Source organism: Arctopsyche grandis, chromosome 3 (assembly GCF_051622035.1).
Source record: "Arctopsyche grandis isolate Sample6627 chromosome 3, ASM5162203v2, whole genome shotgun sequence".
NCBI classification, from domain to species: Eukaryota; Metazoa; Arthropoda; class Insecta; order Trichoptera; family Hydropsychidae; genus Arctopsyche; species Arctopsyche grandis.
In genome coordinates, this window is record NC_135357.1 from 5,675,015 (window position 1) to 5,693,492 (window position 18,478).

An 18,478-nucleotide genomic window follows, 5' to 3' on the forward strand; every position below is an offset into this window, starting at 1 on the left:
ATTTTTACCAGCCTCTTACTTTTTTTAAACGCTTTTATCTCATAAACGAGAAGAAGCCAACAAAAATTATTGTCATATTCGAATTTATTGCACAGTATTGTTTATTAATTGTTTTTTTTTTTGTGTTATATTTTTTTGACCATTGTGGCGCTTTAGGAATTCCTGTTATGCCACAATGGTCTGTTTAGAATAAATAAATAAATAAATAAAAATACATTTCTCACGCAACTTTGACATAATATCGCAGATTGACTTTAAATCAACAGGCCAATTACATAATTATAAAGGCTCTGTAGAAACGAATTATGTAACTGTGATAGGGCGAAATCACACAGGGAAGAAAGGCGCATCGTGTGCATGGCTCCCCGCTGTGGGTAGTCTCCTACATTTTTTCAACTATGTGATACACCGTTATCGGTCACTGTCGAATACAAGGATACAATTTTACCGAAAACACTCTAGAGGGCCATTTTGGGGCGGGGCGTGCTGGGCGTTCCATGAATATGTGCAAGGCACGGCCCATTTTTTTCGCATGTTTAAGAGTATCTAAAAAAAAAGAGGTGCCATGTGCATCGCTGTGTTTTTCGCCCATAGACGAGTCGATTCGTCGAATACTTCCCGCTGTGCCGTAGGGGCTCAACCGGGCCGTAGTGGATCAAACCGAGTCGACCAGAGTTCACGTGTATGTACATACAAATAGCAGCGTGAACTAGTGGTTAACATATATGCTTTCGAACACAATGGTCACGGGTTCGAGTCCCACTGGTATAAGAATTTGCCAACGTATCTAATTTTCTTTGAAACGGCTCCAACAAATTGGCAAATTTTACCCATTTCTCGAATTTCGAATTTCGCTGAATCGTATAAAAATGCTGCAAATTTGTCCACAAATGTCTCGCAAATTACGAGCTTTTAAGCATCTCGAAACATGGCGATTTATATAAGAAATTTATTTATTTTATAGTTTTGGACCATTGTGGCATTACAGGAAGAACCTAATGCGCCACAATGGCCTACATTTGAAAAAGATATAAAAACATGATATAAAAACAAGTAAACTGTAAATAAAGGAAAAAAGCAAAAGCAGAAAACATGGTAAAATAAAATAATAAAAAAAAAGTAACAAAAGGAAAATAATACATCATTCAGAGAGAAAAAAAATAACAAAAGTGTAAAAATTAAAAATAAATCCATAAATCCCATTCTTTGTTTAAACTGAACAAAATTAAAATAGTATATAAAAATATACAAAGGAGAAAGAAAAAGTAAAATAAAATAAAACAAAATATAAATAAAAATAAAATCACAGCGAGGCCCAAATTATGCTTTGTTAAAATTATTCTAAAAATTGTACATCGATGTTTGCAATTGGCCAGGAAAGCGCTTTGGGTTTTACCTGTTAGGCCTTCCTGATACATATATGTATGTATATGTAAAAAAAAACACATAAAATAGGGATCTTATAACTACGATCAAGTTAGGGAGAAATGTCATGGTTTTATTCAGCGTGTCTGCGCACAGTCCCAGTCCACCCCTACCCAAAACTGAATTCAGCTGGGTAGCATTGTGAAAGTTGCACGATTATGAAAGAGCGTGACTCTAGTCGTGATTTAGACCAGTTTGGCTATTGGTTTTCGCACTTCCGGTGTGGTGCGTGACGTCCGTCGTGACAGGTTGTCAAAGGTCAAGGGCGGCGGCGCAGGGGGCGGAGTCCCGGTGGGGCGCTCGCCCGCCTGCGCCGCTCGTATTGATCCACGAGCCCCCCTGCGCCCCCGCCATCGACCGACTTGCGGATTTTTAGCAATCTCCAGCCTCAAACCTGCCCTTCGACAAAGCAGACCCAGACTACATACATACATAGTTAGCTCAGCTCCAGCTAGATACCACCACTCACCCACTAACCTCGTACCTCACCCCTTTGTGCGCATGTAGAACAAAAGGACCCGGAGTACCACAGGTCCTTCTTCGAAGCAGATCAATCAATACCTCCTTGTACATACATACATATATATGGCAGTCTTGAGAGCATGGGGGTGGTACTTTTATCTCAGAAGATTCCAATACAATGGAGTCCTCTTAGACGTCTCCCACTTTCCATCTATTTTTCTTTTTGAATACTTTTTTTTGTATGTATGTTTATTCGATTCGAATCGACAGTTTGAATTATTAGTTGTCGCATGAAATCAGAATGGTATTGGGTCGTGTACTTAAACTGTCAACATAAAATAATTCAAGTGTATCAGAAATCTCACCGGCACTTAAAATCACACTCGTAAGCCATGTATTATGTACATGTATCTACTATCAAATTGTGCTGTTTGTTTTTATCAATTATCGATTGCTGAATTTACAATTTTTATTTCGAGATTTCTATTGTTTGTATATTTTTCTAATCGAGATGCTCAAAATATGATAATATATTACATAAACTTTTCAGGGTCTGTATTGCGATTTAAGGTCTACTGCGCGTAACCAGCAGTACGAAAAGTATTCTTTGCTACATTTTATATGGATGCATTCGTGTCTAGCATAACGTAGACGTAACAGCAATAACCGTCTAAATCTATTCATACTATTCAGCAGTAAATGCAGTGGCGTAACTATAAAAAGGTCTTTAGTAGTTTTTTTTTATTAAAATTAAATTGATAATGAACTCACATAATTTAAATGTTCTTTTTCCTACCCTTTATTAAAGTCGCAATTTCTGCAATTACATATTTCAAAGAGATTTTAAAAGCTTCTTCATGTTCAATCGATAGTATTGCTAATTCACTGAGCCTGAGTTGACTCATCGAATTGCTTTTAGTATTTTATTAATTTAATGTAATAAAATTTCGTTCAACATTTCGTAAAGTGAAAAATAACAAAAAGGCCGTATACAGCGAATTCACTTTCCATAGAATCATATTTTGACATTAACAAATCCGAAAACTCTTTAATGGACATTGCTGCATTAAGATCACTTCTTAACAACGTTATAACTTGACTTCCAAGACTTTTATTTAAAAAATGTCGACAACATGTCCCAGCGTGTCCGAAACGTGCGTTGCTGTATATTATGAATTTAAACTGTCGTTTACGTAAGCTGCTGTGCGGTGTTGTAGCCGTAACCTGCTGAATAGTACGAATAGACCTTAACCATTACACTGTTAAACTATTTGGATTTGTTGATTTTGTTGATTGAAAGCCATGTAAGCAACTTGTTTACTAAAGCTAATATTGTAAGAGGCAAGTCGAATTTGACACTAACTTAACAGTTTATTATCTCAAAATCAACATTGATAAACTTGGTATGTCCATCGATAATCCAAGAGATCAAATGGCAAGTGCTTCAATTGGAATGTATATATGTATATCGAACTTCGGCGTTGTAAATAAATATGAGGTTATTTCCAAAAGTTACATAAGAAGACTCGTATATTTTGCAATCTAGTATTATAGAACCTAATCTAGTATTATAGAACTAACTAGCTTACTTCAATCTAAACTTCTTCCTATTATAATTAGCATATTATCCACCAACAAATCATTCTCTGTACCTTACCAAATTCACTTTAATGGTGTATTTTTGGGACACTAGCTAGTCCTCGTCGTCTGCTAAAATTTGGCTTGCAAATTTGTATGCATGTAACGTTTTCAGTTAACAGAACGTTTGCGACCTTGATCGTAGATTCTGCCCAAAACGGCGACTGTGTTTATTTCCCTCGTGACCTGGACTAATACTGAACGATTTTGACAAAAAACAAACACGATTCATGGCTAATATGTCGTAGTCCTTGAAAATTTAAATATCATTTACTGGACCGAAATTATCAGATGGGAGGGGTTGACCTCAGCTCGCGGGGAGTTTCATGGTGAGCTTTGCTTAGTCATGATGCGAAAATTTTGCAAAAAAAAATGCCTAATCTGTCGGTCAAGGTGGGCAATCGGATGCAGGAGTTATGTCAAGAAAACGCTAACAGGCGCCAGTTATATACAACATCACGTCACACTAGCTTTGCGTGACGTAAACAGGGGTACCCAACTCCAAGTCATATTGGTCTAAACTTGCTGAGAAGCAGTGGTAGCTAAGACAACTCGACACTGAAAGCAGTGGAGTCAAATGTATAGAAAATTGTCCTTGAACTTTCAACTAATTTTCGAATTCAAAGTTTACCACTCTTCTGTTTCACTCATCCTTCTCCTTTTGTATGTCTGGTATGAATGGCCCATTATCCGCAAAGATGTCTTTCGTTGTGCTCTTTCTTTTTTTGAGGTCTTGGTCTTGAAGCATGGTTCTTTCTATGGCTCGCCATATTTACTAAGCCGATGTTTAGCATATGTTGCTAGCGACTCAGGTTCCCGGGTTCAAGTCCTAGTTAGATTTCGATTGTAAAGAATCAAGCGTATCGTTTGAAGTATTTATGCAGTGCTGCAGGTCAGATTTGGACATTTATGACTCGCAAGTCAATCGTTTCCTATCAGACTTTGCCAATTTATCCGATTTTATTGTTGAAACGGTTATTTATCGATTGGCAACCTGTCCTCTAATTTTTTACTTTATAGTGCGTAGTAACGTAGTATAGTACGTAGTAACGTAGAGGTAGTACGTAGTAAAGTTTTGTTTTACTATGGTGTCGTTACGGGATTGGCTCAAGGCGACACTCATTGTCAACTTTGTATCTATGTACTACATATATAAATTTATAATATTATTGTTGCGTAGGGGTGGGTGGAGGATCCAAGTAAAAGGCCAACAGTCGTTTCACAGCATTTATTGATGATTAAGGAGATACACGCACTGTCACTGCTCAGTCCAGAATGACCTGATATCGCCTACGTACCGCCTTATAAAGGGTAGATCTCTCAGGACGCCTAATCTGTTTACCTGTTGTATAGTCACGTATTCGGATATGTATTTCCACGACATTGGGTCTCCCCGTACCGATTCTGAGAAATAACTAATAACGGTCATTGTTTAGCCTTAATGCACTTAGAGTCCAGATATAATCCTTGGATGTAAGTGCATGCACTTAGTTAATCCGATAACAGATATCCGTTGGTCTAAGTGCAATTCGCTCAATCCGCGGCGTACGTAACATTATTATAAATTTTAAGCTACATAAATTCAAATAATGGTGATAACTGAGGGTAGGTGGCCAATTTGCTAGAAATTATTTCAAAAATTAAATCAGAATAATTGGCAAACTCTGATCGACCTGAAATCATAAATATCCAAGGTCTGGCAAGCTACACTGGATCAGGGCTCTAAACCGTGACCCCTCAGTTGCTAGCATTATAAGCTAACTACTGAGCTATGTTGCTGGTTTTTTTTTGTCATTATCTGATTGAATATAATTTCAAATTTATATACAGTACAAATTTAGCCATAAGCATTTTGGTAAAAAGTAGGAACACAATTTTTACACCGCCTGTTTTAAGGCATTTTAATATCTTAGCATCTTCCTTGAAGCTCTAAAAAACATATGTACATAAATTTAGGATCTTGTTGTCAGGAGACATACAGCAGAATGAGACCGTTGGGTGGTTTAAAACATTGTTTATTAATCGGAGAGCCACAGCGAACTAAACTTCTCCGACATATTACATGTTACTAACCTCATAATTCATGCATTATTCTAGGCAGTTGCGGCTCTTCATATGCTGCATCTCTATCGCACAGTCCATAGTTGTATGTGTGCGAGGAGTGTTTCGTAGAAGTGTCATAGCTCCTCGGTAACACTGCTCACACACATACAACTATGAACTGTGCGATAGAGATACAGCAACTGACCAGCTGCCACGCAGGTTAGAAAACTAAATACTCCAATCTTAATCTCCCGTATCTGAATAAACATTTCTTTCCGTATGCAAGTACGAGATACTATTAAAAAAAACTACGTGTCTCGTATAAACATAGCGTCACATATTTCGACAGTGGTCTTTATTAAAGAAATCTACTCGAACGATGTTAATTCGTTGTACACGTATTTCTTTTCTTTTCAATTCAAACTGTTGCAGTACACTTGCTATCCCACTGCAATACACCTGTCTAAAGTAAACTGAGTCTAATATCAATTGACCAGGTAGCAGAACTGCTATGTAAACAGTCTTCAAGTCTTTATCTAATAGATAGCAAGCTTATTCGACACGGAAAACTATTATTACGTAACTATTGTTGTACCCGATGAAATATCATCGCATCGCTGTTCGCATATTAAGTTATTAAATAAAAAAAATTAAAAGAAAACGGTCCTGTGTTCGATCCGCACGCGGTCGAATTTTTTTCAAATATCTTTAATTTCATATACTAGCTGTATTACCCGGCTTCGCTCGGTATTTATAATATAAACCGCTTAAACACGACCAATCTAATAGAAAACATTTTATTAAATTTATTTGAATAGTTTTATTTTATATAAATTTATTTGAATACTCATTTGTTTGTCACGAACAAACAAACATATATAGTAAGTCTCTTATAAAAAATTATATGTATGCAAAATTATATGTATACCAGAATCCGGCGCCTGCGCCCACACGGTTGCGCCCCCTAGGGCTTCGCCTTCGTCGCCTTTGCTCCCGGGGACTTCGAACCCTTTGAATCGAAAAAAATCGAATCATTTTTTCGATGACGTCACGGATTTACGAACCAACAATACATGTATACATACATACATATATACAAAGTCTCTTTTGAAATTATATATTAGATTGTTTAATATGAAAAAAACATGTAAAAACTACTTACCTACCTACATATAAACAATATAAAAAATAATTAAACAATTTAATGGTACTAAATTCTCAGAGACTTGCCTAGAGGAAACATTGGTAGCAAACAGTATATATAAAAGTTTTTTTCTTTCGTAATTATATTCGTAAATTTTATTGACAGTGTTTTAGCTGTGACGTACATATGTATGTCGAATCGAAACGACTATTATATTACGGCGAGCGTTAACGCAGATACACATACAGAATAGCGATATTTAATATACATATATACATATGTACATATATGATGATAAACATTTAAAAATAATACTATTTTTTTTTCATTCGTTAGAAGCAAAAGTCACTTAACCCTTTCGGGTATTAATAATATTGCAATCTAACCATAACCACAAAGCATTTCGGCGGTTAATCCGATTAGATAACACTTGCATTAATTTGTTTATGTTTTGTTTTCGGTATCGACTAATCAACGCTGACAAATCGTAAATATTATTTTTAAATCACATTAAAGAAAATCGACCCACATTATCAGCACAAGCTTACATACATACATACATACATATCCATATAGTAGATTTTTATTTACACAGTTATCGTTCGTGCATTGTATATTTAACGTTATCGCAACTGCTTTAGTGGGTATTACACAATTTAACCGAAACCAAACCTGACAACGCCTGGCTGTCTAGACATCCTCGACCTTGGCCGAAGAAGACCACTGGTATTCCGTGGCTCGGAGACGAGATTTTTTTTCCTCACCAACGCGTCTGGAATATGATGAAGGTCGCGTCAGAGAAGAACACAGCATCCGTGTCAATAACCGTTTCTTGTAAATAAATATTAGCATTAGGATCGACAGCTGAGGGTTGGCGACCGCTAGTCGGGGTGCACGAGTGCTTGACGTCTATTGCGCGGCTCCTTGCCAAATGATCCAGTTTATAAATAAATTAATCAATATTTTCCGCATAATTGTCAACATACCTAAGCGTCATGCTATTTATTGCGGGATACACTTTACATCCTGAAATTTTGGGATCTCCCGACATAAATCAGCGCCGTCCACAGGTCCAATTAGTACATACATATGTTACAGTTGAAGTGTATCTTCCAGTTGTAATATATTTTGACTAATTGGAATATATTCCACCTAACCTGGTACCAACTAAAGTTATAGTTGAAGTGTATTTTCTAGTTTGACTAGGAATATATTCCGTTTAACCCACATACGTTAATTCTTAAAGCGAATTACATTCCAACTGGATATATTACAACTGAAAATACAGTTCAACTATAAGTTGGTACCAGGTTAGACGGAGAGGTTGGGTTTTCGTGAAAACGTCATTCGACTAGTAAATTGAGTTGGAAAATCACATTTTTTTTTGTTTTTAACACATTCTACGAGCTATCGCAATACGGTACTCATTACCTTTATTCGTAATATCTAGCAAATATTAACACATTATTGAACTCTAAAGCATTCATATAAACATCAGAGCTGTCAAAACTCATCGGTTATATTACAACTGGCGCACATTGTTGAAAGTGTATTTGCGCTTGTAGAGATATTATCTATCGGTTGAATTGTATTCGAATATGAATGACCTGAATCGCCATTTGGAATATATTACAACTGAAAATACACTTCGACTGTAACCGTACATATGTACATACATACATACATCATGATGTACAGCGCTTTGTTCTTAAGACGGCGTATTACATTTTAATTATCACGAATACATTACATAGTTTAATTAGAGTGTGGTTTTTAGTGTTTTTTTCTTGGGCTTGTTTGTGTTTCAATATTTTATCAAATGTCAATCATGTAGTATGAAAGAGCCATTTTCATATACATACATATATATATATGTACATACTTCTAATACATAGGGGCGATAGTAAGGTGCTTAGAGATAATAAATGCACATGAATTTTGCCATGCAACGAAAGTTCGATGCGAAAAAAGTGAGATACACATATCAAAGCTGATAGCACTGACTTAGCTAGAAATATTAAAGTTCTCCACTTTTTTTTTTCAATGAAATAACTAAACTTGCAAGATTTAAATGTCCTTCCTAGCCAGTGACGTGCCGTGAAATCCTCCCTGTTATTGTCACACTACCTTACTAACATGTGCGCGAGCAGGATACAAGGGTTGACGTCATTCAGAGTCCCGTTGTATCCTGATCGCGCACACGTAAGTTAGGTTGCGTGACAAAAACAGGGAGATTTTGACCGCATCCCACTGTTCCTAGCCCATATATAAATTTGTAAATTCTACATACAATCACATATTTTAAAGACATTTTCTGAAGTTCTTCATGCTAATACTGCAATTTCGCCAAGTTAGAATTTTTATAGAAACTTTTGACTTTTTGCTGTTGGTGTAAACTGATTTTCTTATATTTTATATTATATAATGCCACTTTTAAGTTCAATGAAGTCAACTAATAAAGCCCTCAACGTTAGGCTACCACCAAACGAATACAGTCTCAGAGACCCTTTCGTCGGAGAACGACACGGTTGTCCAGCAATATAGGACTAGAAAAATCGCACACAAAAAAAAAACGCAATTAACATTATATTCATAACATAATTTTTAAATATACATACATATGTATAAATATTTGAAGATCACCCGAGAGCCCTCGTGACCCAAAGGTTCGCATGCAATACAGGCTGATAGTCATAATCCAGATAAATCAAAGTCTAATCATATCGCGTTTGGGATAGGTTTGGTAATTTTTTTGATTTTATAAATAGTCAAATAGCTCAGTCGTCAAAGTGTTTGTTTATACATAGATTCTAGAATTAAAAACAAGTATTCTATTCTGCCGATTTTCCAATGTAACTAAAACTGTTGGCAGCGTTTTAGAGATGCTACAGTATTTTGCATTAAGATTTGAAATTTGCTCATTTAAATATGATTCCATACAAAAATTGGCACTGTTTAGTACTCATCTAATAATAATAAACCTTCCCGAGACAATAACAATAATTCTACCAATTATCCAGCAAATCGCCAAAATTTCACCATCGCGAATCAAGTACATATACAGGCATAATATTGAATTAAAAATCTATGCAAATGGTGTATTGTGTATTAGGTAGTCTAGAATTTTTGTTTATTCTCAGTATTAAATGTCCGAAATGACTAAAATTTTGAGTAGGTCTTGAAGTTTTGTAGTGGTAACACAGTAATGGTAACTCGTTGCAATAAGTTGTAGCATGTAGCGGCCTTCTGTTAGTTCTCTTGTGGCACCACTGATGCATTTTCAAGAGTGGCTACACTGATGCTTACTTAAGAGTGGCAACACACACCAACCAAGTCGTAATAAATGCGATCAGACGGTTTCAATTAGGATTATTAATTAATGCGAATAGACTTTATGTATTTATGTGACACTATTCACTAACCACATACAGTATCCGATGCAATTTTTATTTATCTATCACATATTTTTTTTCATTTACCTATTAATTTTAAATTTGACGATAAATCGCAATCCTCCACATACAATGATGTATTTGTAGGAAAAAAAAATAACCACACATGCATATCAGCATAAAAATAGCATGACTAATTTTGTACTATAATGTCATAGCGTCGTGGAAATATTTTCGATATATTAATTAATGTGCCGTGTAATCGATATTAGTACAATGATAATTTGTATCCGGTGCAATTTTCCACAACCACCTGTTTCCATGGGACATTTTTAAATGCCTAAATTGATGATGGTTTATTTATTGAGTATGTATGTACCTACTTGCTTATAGATTGTTATTTTATTAGCAAGAAATAAATTCAAAGTTGTCGCATACATACATATAACATTTATACATAGTAAACATGATGCTTCGATGTGCTAAACATATGCCAACATTTATTATTTTAATATAAAGGCACCGCAGATTAGTCATGTGTCCAAAATTAATTACCAGAGCAGTGTTTTTGCAATGTTCGGTACTATGTACAACTCGATTCCTGGATGTTTATTTAAATCCAACACTTATAGTTGTATAGAAATGATGAAAAAAATAAAATTTTAATGTGCTTATTACTAGAGATCGGCGGTCGAGTTGCCGCCATAAAATAACAATAGACCTCTCCATTGTCCGAAAAAGCAGGAGAGCAAAAATAAATGGTTGACAATAGTGAACCATTTTTTACAGCCGTCGAGCATCTTGTCCGCCGCACCTTAATCATTACCATAAGTTTTGGATAATCATTTTATATGTTTTTAGGTTATGTATTGTTACGTACGCCGCGGATTGAGCGAATTGCACTTAAACCAACGGATATCTGTTATCGGATTAACTAAATGCATGCACTTACTTCCAAAGATTATATCTGGACTCTAAGTGCATTTAGGCTAAACAATGACCGTTATTAGTTATTTCTCAGAATCGGTACGGGAAGACCCAATGTCGTGGAAATACATATCCGAATACGTGACTATACAACAGGTAAACAGATTAGGCGCCCTGAGAGATCTACCCTTTATAAGGCGGTACGTAGGCGATATCATGTCATTCTGGACGGAGCACTGGCAGTACGTATATCTCCTGAATCATCAATAAATGCTGTAAAACGACTGTTGACATTTTACTTGGATCTTCCACCCACCCCTACGCAACAGTATCAAAACCAGGAAAATTTTTTTGAAAAGAAACTTTTTAAATACTTGAATTATTAAAAACGTTAATGAACATGGATGCACATTTATGAAAATAAAAAAATCGATTTCAATATTTATATTCAGGCCCATCCCAAGAATTCTGCTTGGGCAGATATCCAAAAAACCAGTACGAATGGTCAGCTTACCATAAGTACAATTCGATTGCTGGGTTCGATCCCGTGAGTTGACCTCGATTGAAAAAAAAATATTCTGTGTATATCCTATCTAATGCTGCGGTCAGACTTGGATATCTATGACACCAAGTTGGTCGTTTCCTATCAGAGTTTACCAATTTATCTGATTTCATTGTTGAAACGATTCCTCCATTAAATTGGCTAAAAACTATCCTACCCGCAACGTATTCGCGGAACACGTTGTTTATGACTCGTAGCTACGTACGTACATACATACATGTACTTGATCAAGTTAAGACCTATGTAATAAAAATACTGCATTGTTTGTAATTGGCCAGGAAGGCGCATTGGGGCTCTCCTGCTGGACCTTCCTGGTATATTTTTTTTATATATATGCATAACATATTTTAGTTTATTTTTTTACGCATATAGTAAGCTACGTAACACGCCATCATCGATGAGTCATGGTTCAATTAGACTTACATAGTTTTGCCGATTGGAACCAAAAATCCGATAAATATCCTTTCGATAGCCAATTTTTTATGAACATTTGTATACAATCTAAAAGCAAACACATAAAATCTAATAAAAGTAAACAGCGGAAAACACACAACGTGTATATGTTTATTTATAATATCGTATGTATTGTGGTATGGTCGTTAACATATTACTTACGTGGGTTGGTTCCATTTAGCACAACTGCGTATAATTGATTGCAATATCCATTAATACAATCAACTTATTTATTAATATGATGCCATTAACTAATTATACTTATAGTATAATTAATGTAAACATCCTATGGAAAGTGAAATGTTTGATAAAATTTTATATAAATAATTGAAATATTATAAAAACAAATGGTAAATTTTTTTAGCCGATGAAATTTATTTTGTTTTTATTTGAAATTCTTTTAAATAATTCCCATAAATTTTATTATCATGTTTGTTTTGCTTGTTAATATGTATGCGTGGACGTCTATTTAGAAGTCTTATTATGTAAACTAAAACCTGAGCGGAGCCAGGCATTTACAGTTATCTTTCTTTCGACTTGAATCTAAAAATAGTCGTCTTTAGCATGAGTAATGATCAACGAAGCGGTCACAATAATTAACGACGTTATCGTCTCCCGACCTCAAGTCTTCAGCTCGGCTTGCATGCTCCAATAACATTGCAGTTTTGGATGTTTTTCCGATACTTTTCGTCACACGAGTCTTCTGTGGAGTATTTCAATGTTGTTGTTTTTTTTTTTGTGATTTGTACACAGTGGTAATGAAATATTCATGACTTGTCAGCGACTGCCAACTTATCGGTTGAAAGCACCGTGCCTAGAGACACACACAGAGAGAGATAGAGAGGAGCAATGTCCGGGACAGGTCTGAAAATACTGAAATAGCAACCAGTAGTGTTCAATGCGACAGCTTGTTTTTGTTGACTATTGCTGATAGAGCAACTATAGGCACATATGACAACTTTGCTCCTCCGTCATAGCATCTTTAAATTTACACCCGCCGTATATTGGTTTGCATTGCTCTAGCGAGAATTTAACTTCGGTCTATTTTTGATGTATTTATTTGTATTTTTTCTTCTTTCTGTGTGTGTGTGTGTGGTTGCGTCATCTCTGCTGCTTCGTGCATCATTTTTGCTCTCTTTTTGCACCGAAGTCGTCGTTCCAAACTCTTACACGTTTCGTTCTAAATGTGCATCTAGTCATAGTAGTCGTCTGGTCCTGGGCTAAATTTGGACGTTTGTGTCTGATATTGACACATCCCCTTGCCACATTTCAACGAAACGATTCTCTTTGATAGCGCCGCACGTGTCAGAATAATCATCTACACAGAGAAATGTAATATTAATAGAAGTGGCTTTAGGTGTTATATTGTTATCAAGTGACAGTTGTCCATAGACAAACCTAAATAATTTTAGCATCAGTCGTATCTGACGCTTGGTGCTCGACGTATGTCCGATAAAAACTTGTCTGTTTGTTTATATTACTCGCAAGATGGGCAAGCATCGGTAAAAATTGCACAATACATTCAAAAACACACAATAAACAACATGGGATACATTTTTATAAGTAAATTGATCCGATTGTATTCCGTGCGATGTAGCGTATTTATAGAGACGTACCGCGTAGAATTGGCAACAATTATTTATTGGTAAGGGCCCCTCTATTCTTATTACATCTCTCTGCATCTACAGGTCAAATTATTATTATATGTACTCGTTAATGCGCAGTGAATGTTATGGCGTTATAGTGATTCGTATTCGGTACCGCCAGGTGGCGCTTCGAGCGCTAAGTGCATAACCTCTGTGTGTGTGTTTCTGCCATTTTGTTTCACTGTGCCGTTTTGTTTCTTCCAGCGAGAGCAGCATGTTCGTGTCGTCTCGACGTTGGATTTTGAAGACCTGCGGCACAACCACTCCACTACAGTGCTTGCGAGCCATGTTGGCTTTGGCAGCTGATGTAGCAGGACACTCGCGCATCGACAATGTTTTCTACTCACGCAAGAACTTCATGCGCCCTCATCTGCAGGTTAACCCACACAGAGACTTCGAACAAGAGGTACGAAAGCAATGCAACATTTTTCAATTTGTCTCCCAACTTTATTCATGACTACTCAATTTAAGCATTAGCCAGCAGCATAGCTCGGTTGTTAAGCTTCTGCTTAGCGTCGTGAGGTCCCGGGTTCGATCCCAGGGCCGGGCCTCGAGTAAAAATGAATTTTTCAGAGTATGCTGCTGGTTAGATCTGGATTTGTGACTCCAGGTTGATCGTTTCCTATCAGAGTTTAACAATTTTCTCTGATTTCATTGTTGAAACGGTTCCCGGTAAAAATTGGCCAAAATCCTTCCTATATATATGTACAATATGTCACCAATAATTTGTGTTTGATTAATGTGCAATAAATAAGTTTGTGTACGATTTGATAGATGTCTCATCGATTTGCCAGTTTTCCAGTGTCTCGTAATTCAGTTACTTATATAATGAAAAATGCTGCAATATTTGTAATTGGTCAGGAAGGCGCATTGGGGTTGCCTGTAATGCCTTCCTGGTATGTGTTGTCATAATAATAATAATACCTACAGACCCGGCCCTAGGGTATGTGGCGCCCCTAGGCAAATTGGTTTCAGCGCCCCTCTCCCCTTAAATTTTTAAACAATACATTTCATAAAAGTTTTATGTTGAAGAAAAATATATAAACCTCTACAGACCCGACTTTTTAATATCGAGTTTAAAAAAATGTTCTTTTTTAAAAATCTGTTAGGCGATTTTTTTCAGTACACTAGTTAGCAACACTGGTGGCACAAATTTAATAGAATACGGTTTACACTACCATGCACAAAATTTCTCGGCTAGAAATTTTTAAAAATAAACGCAGAAATCAATATCGAACTTAATGTACATACATTGTAATGTACACTGGGTCTGTAGAGGCTAAGACAAAAACATTTTTTTCAAAATAGGCACGTTTTATATATAAAATGGAATAAAATACGGATAATATTCGGTAGTGAATACATTAATTTATATTCAACAATGAATTGAAGAATTTTATAGAGGGTAATTTCTTCTTTTGAATATGATTGGTTAAGATATTTAATTTCGTGAAGCAAATCCATCACTGATATATATGTTGTGGCGGCTCGCTTATACGACATGGTCGAGTTTGGTTGCCTTCCTGCGAGTGGGAACCAACTCGGCTGGGTTCGGAGAGCTACTACTCACTCTGTCTTCAGCTGTCATATAATAAACACGTGCATTAACATGCCAGTCGTCTCATTCGTTCATCCTCCATACTGGTGACCCCCGACATCGAGCCACGCAGCCTCGATCAATTTCAACATGCCGCTCATCCCTGCCTCGCCGAGCCAGGCGGAAGCTACCCGCCGCGCCCCCATCGCCATCAACACAGCGCGTCGCGGCCCGCGGGTGACAATAAACGAGCAGACACGGCTACCTACCCACCTACCTACCGACTGGAGTCCAGCCAACGTCGATGACAGGTGCTTAAAAAAATGGGGGAGCGAATGAGACGACGATCTTGACAGCTGGATGTGGAGTCATGCGCGATCTACTACACATAGAACGGTCATCCAGCACCACAAGACATAACACCACCTCAGCACCATCATCATCATCATCATCATCAAGGCCCCGTCCGTCCCCACGAGCGTCGTCACGCCGAGACGGGCGGTAGCGCTACAACACCTCCACGAGCCACAACGACTCACAGTCCAGCTCGGAGTATCATCAACCACATCGATGCCCCTGCCGCCCCCGCCGCCCCACCAACCGACATCAGCCTCGGAAGAGCGGCGCCGCCGCAGCATCGCATCGGCGCGACCATCGGACCACCCACCGTCCTGCTCGCGACGTCACCGCCCTCGAATCTACCGACCATTCAGGGCGGTACACCTATGTACACAGCGGATGACCCACGTCAACAATTTTTTTCTCCCCACGTAATAATTTTTCTCTTTGTGTAACAATAATTTTTTTCTTTTGGTAAAATTTGTTTCTTTGTAATTTTGGTATCGCTGATGCTGGGGGGGGAGTGATGTGGCGGCTCGCTTATACGACATGGTCGAGTTTGGTTGCCTTCCTGCGAGTGGGAACCAACTCGGCTGGGTTCGGAGAGCTACTACTCACTCTGTCTTCAGCTGTCATATAATAAACACGTGCATTAACATGCCAGTCGTCTCATTCGTTCATCCTCCATAATGTATATATACATACATATGTTTCAGCGGTATTTTATATAAAATACAATTCCAAATTACCATTTTCACCGACGACAGTTTGATATTTGACAGTCAACTTCCTGCGTTCCTCGTAAATTATAATATTTTACAATCAGTATTGTTACTTCGAGTAGAAAAATTAAGTTAAATATATGTACGAATGTTTAATAGGTTCAAAGAAAGCCAACTTATTTTATTTTTATTTTTTAAATTCATTAATCAAATAAATTTCCCTTGTCTATGGCGCCCCTAGGCACTTGCCTAATCTGCTGCATCTTTGAGCCTGCCTTGGCCATACCTACAGTGTTTTTTTCTCATGAATATGTGTTTAAGTTTCAATGTGTTGAAAAAATGCTTCATGAGTCGACACAAAAAGATCACAGACCTGTTCTTAATCGAAAACATATGCAAAACCAGACTCAAATTACACACAAACTAATCTATTCATGTGTATAAACATTGCAATTTCATTATAAACTCATATTCACTATACGTCATTATTAAACTCGCAAGTATTTATGTAATAACACATGGACATGTGGTCAGCTCGTGACATGAGTCCAATTTACATGTTTTCGAAACTGACAGTTCTGAGTATGGACCTTGTCTTTTTGAGACAACAATACATATGTACGTTCAGTAAAAAAATTAGACTTGCTATCTCTATGTAACCTTTTACATATATTATACATATGTTGTTCTCAGCATATGTATAATATATGTAATATAATATAACATATGAATTAATGTACTGAGCATTCATAACGGATCTTGAGTTATCAACAAAGTGCTGTATAGCTTGAATATGTTTTATCTTTTTGAAGTTTGAAACCTTTTGCTTTCTTCTGTTGATTTTAGAGACATATGACACATTGATAGCGAAATACTTGATCCGTAACAAATTACTTGTGACGTTCTAATTACGCTATTGAATGATTTTATTAAATTATCATCAAAGTTTTCCTTATTGTAATTTACTTTCTTCCAAAACATTATTTTGTCCAATTAATTATTAAACATACATAGATAGTGAAAAGATGCCGCTGAGTGATAATATACATTATAATTGCATCAGCTGAAAATGTCATCATATTATCATAAATTATATATGAATTGAAATTTTGTATTCAAAACACTTTATAATAAATGATTTTATATAGTATACGTATATTATATGTAATTGCATGATTAGTAAATGTTATCAGAGTTCTAATTTATTTGTATATGGATCAAATTATAGCATTGATGTACGACTGAATGATTTCTATTGATGTTTACAGGTTGAATTTTTAGACACGTTTTTCGCTGACGGCTCCGCTTACGTTTTGGGGCCAGAAGATAAAGACTGCTGGTATTTATATACTTTACTGCCAGTGGAAGGTAACTCTTTACATTATTACAATTTATTTGCTTAACCATAATAACTGTACTAAACGATAGCGGTATGAATTTTGAAATCGATACAGTAAATTATATTAAAGGCCGATTGAAAGTTTGCCCGTTTCATTGTGTTTTTGAATTGTTACAAATTTCATTTCGTCGTTTCGTATATAAATACGTACTAGTAATATCATTGCAACTTTTAAATTGAGCGTTTGTTTACATTGTGGAATTAATTTCAGGTACCGTCGGCGCTTTGGAGAAGGAAGAGCAACATGATAGAGCACGGCGAGACCTCGGTGGATACACACCGGAGCCTGATCAAACGATGGAAATGCTCATGTCCGATCTGGACCCGGAGATCATGGCCATTTTTACCAAAGAGCATTGCAAAGACGCCGAGGAGGCAACTAAAGTATGCACTAATCGTTCAACTGTGTGATTATTGTTTGTATTTTAAACTCTAATGATGATTATTTCGCGTTGTAGAAGTCAGGAATAGAAAAAATTATTCCAGGAATGGTGATCGACGATTTTCTGTTCGACCCGTGCGGGTATTCTATGAACGGAGTGACTAAAAAGGTATATATTTGTGGTTTTTGCTTTTACTAAAATTGATATACTCTGCATGATAATAATGCAATGGGTATTTTTCCATGCAAATCAAAAATCCATTGGTGTTTTGATGTCAAATATTATTGAAAGTTTCGATAGAAAACGCAGCTAACGTGTTGCAATTTTTTGCATGACTACTGACGGAATAGTCATTTTCAATTGTGAATTGTGTATTATTGTCAAATAGTGACTAATTTGCATGCTG

At 36.5% G+C, this 18,478-nt stretch overlaps 2 protein-coding genes across 4 annotated transcripts in view; both read left to right on the forward strand.

The window, feature by feature from the left end:
* The window catches only part of LOC143909790 (uncharacterized), a 743,449-nt gene that overhangs the window by 243,076 nt on the left and 481,895 nt on the right, over positions 1-18,478 (forward strand). The gene's annotated exons all lie outside the window — the stretch shown is intronic.
* Positions 1-18,478, forward strand: part of SamDC (S-adenosylmethionine decarboxylase) — a 31,419-nt gene that overhangs the window by 9,867 nt on the left and 3,074 nt on the right. For both annotated transcript variants that reach the window (XM_077427183.1, XM_077427181.1), the window contains exons 3-6: positions 13,897-14,098; positions 17,559-17,658; positions 17,901-18,073; positions 18,148-18,240. In XM_077427183.1, the coding sequence (XP_077283309.1) occupies positions 13,897-14,098; positions 17,559-17,658; positions 17,901-18,073; positions 18,148-18,240 (568 nt within the window). The remainder of the gene's footprint in view (positions 1-13,896; positions 14,099-17,558; positions 17,659-17,900; positions 18,074-18,147; positions 18,241-18,478) is intronic.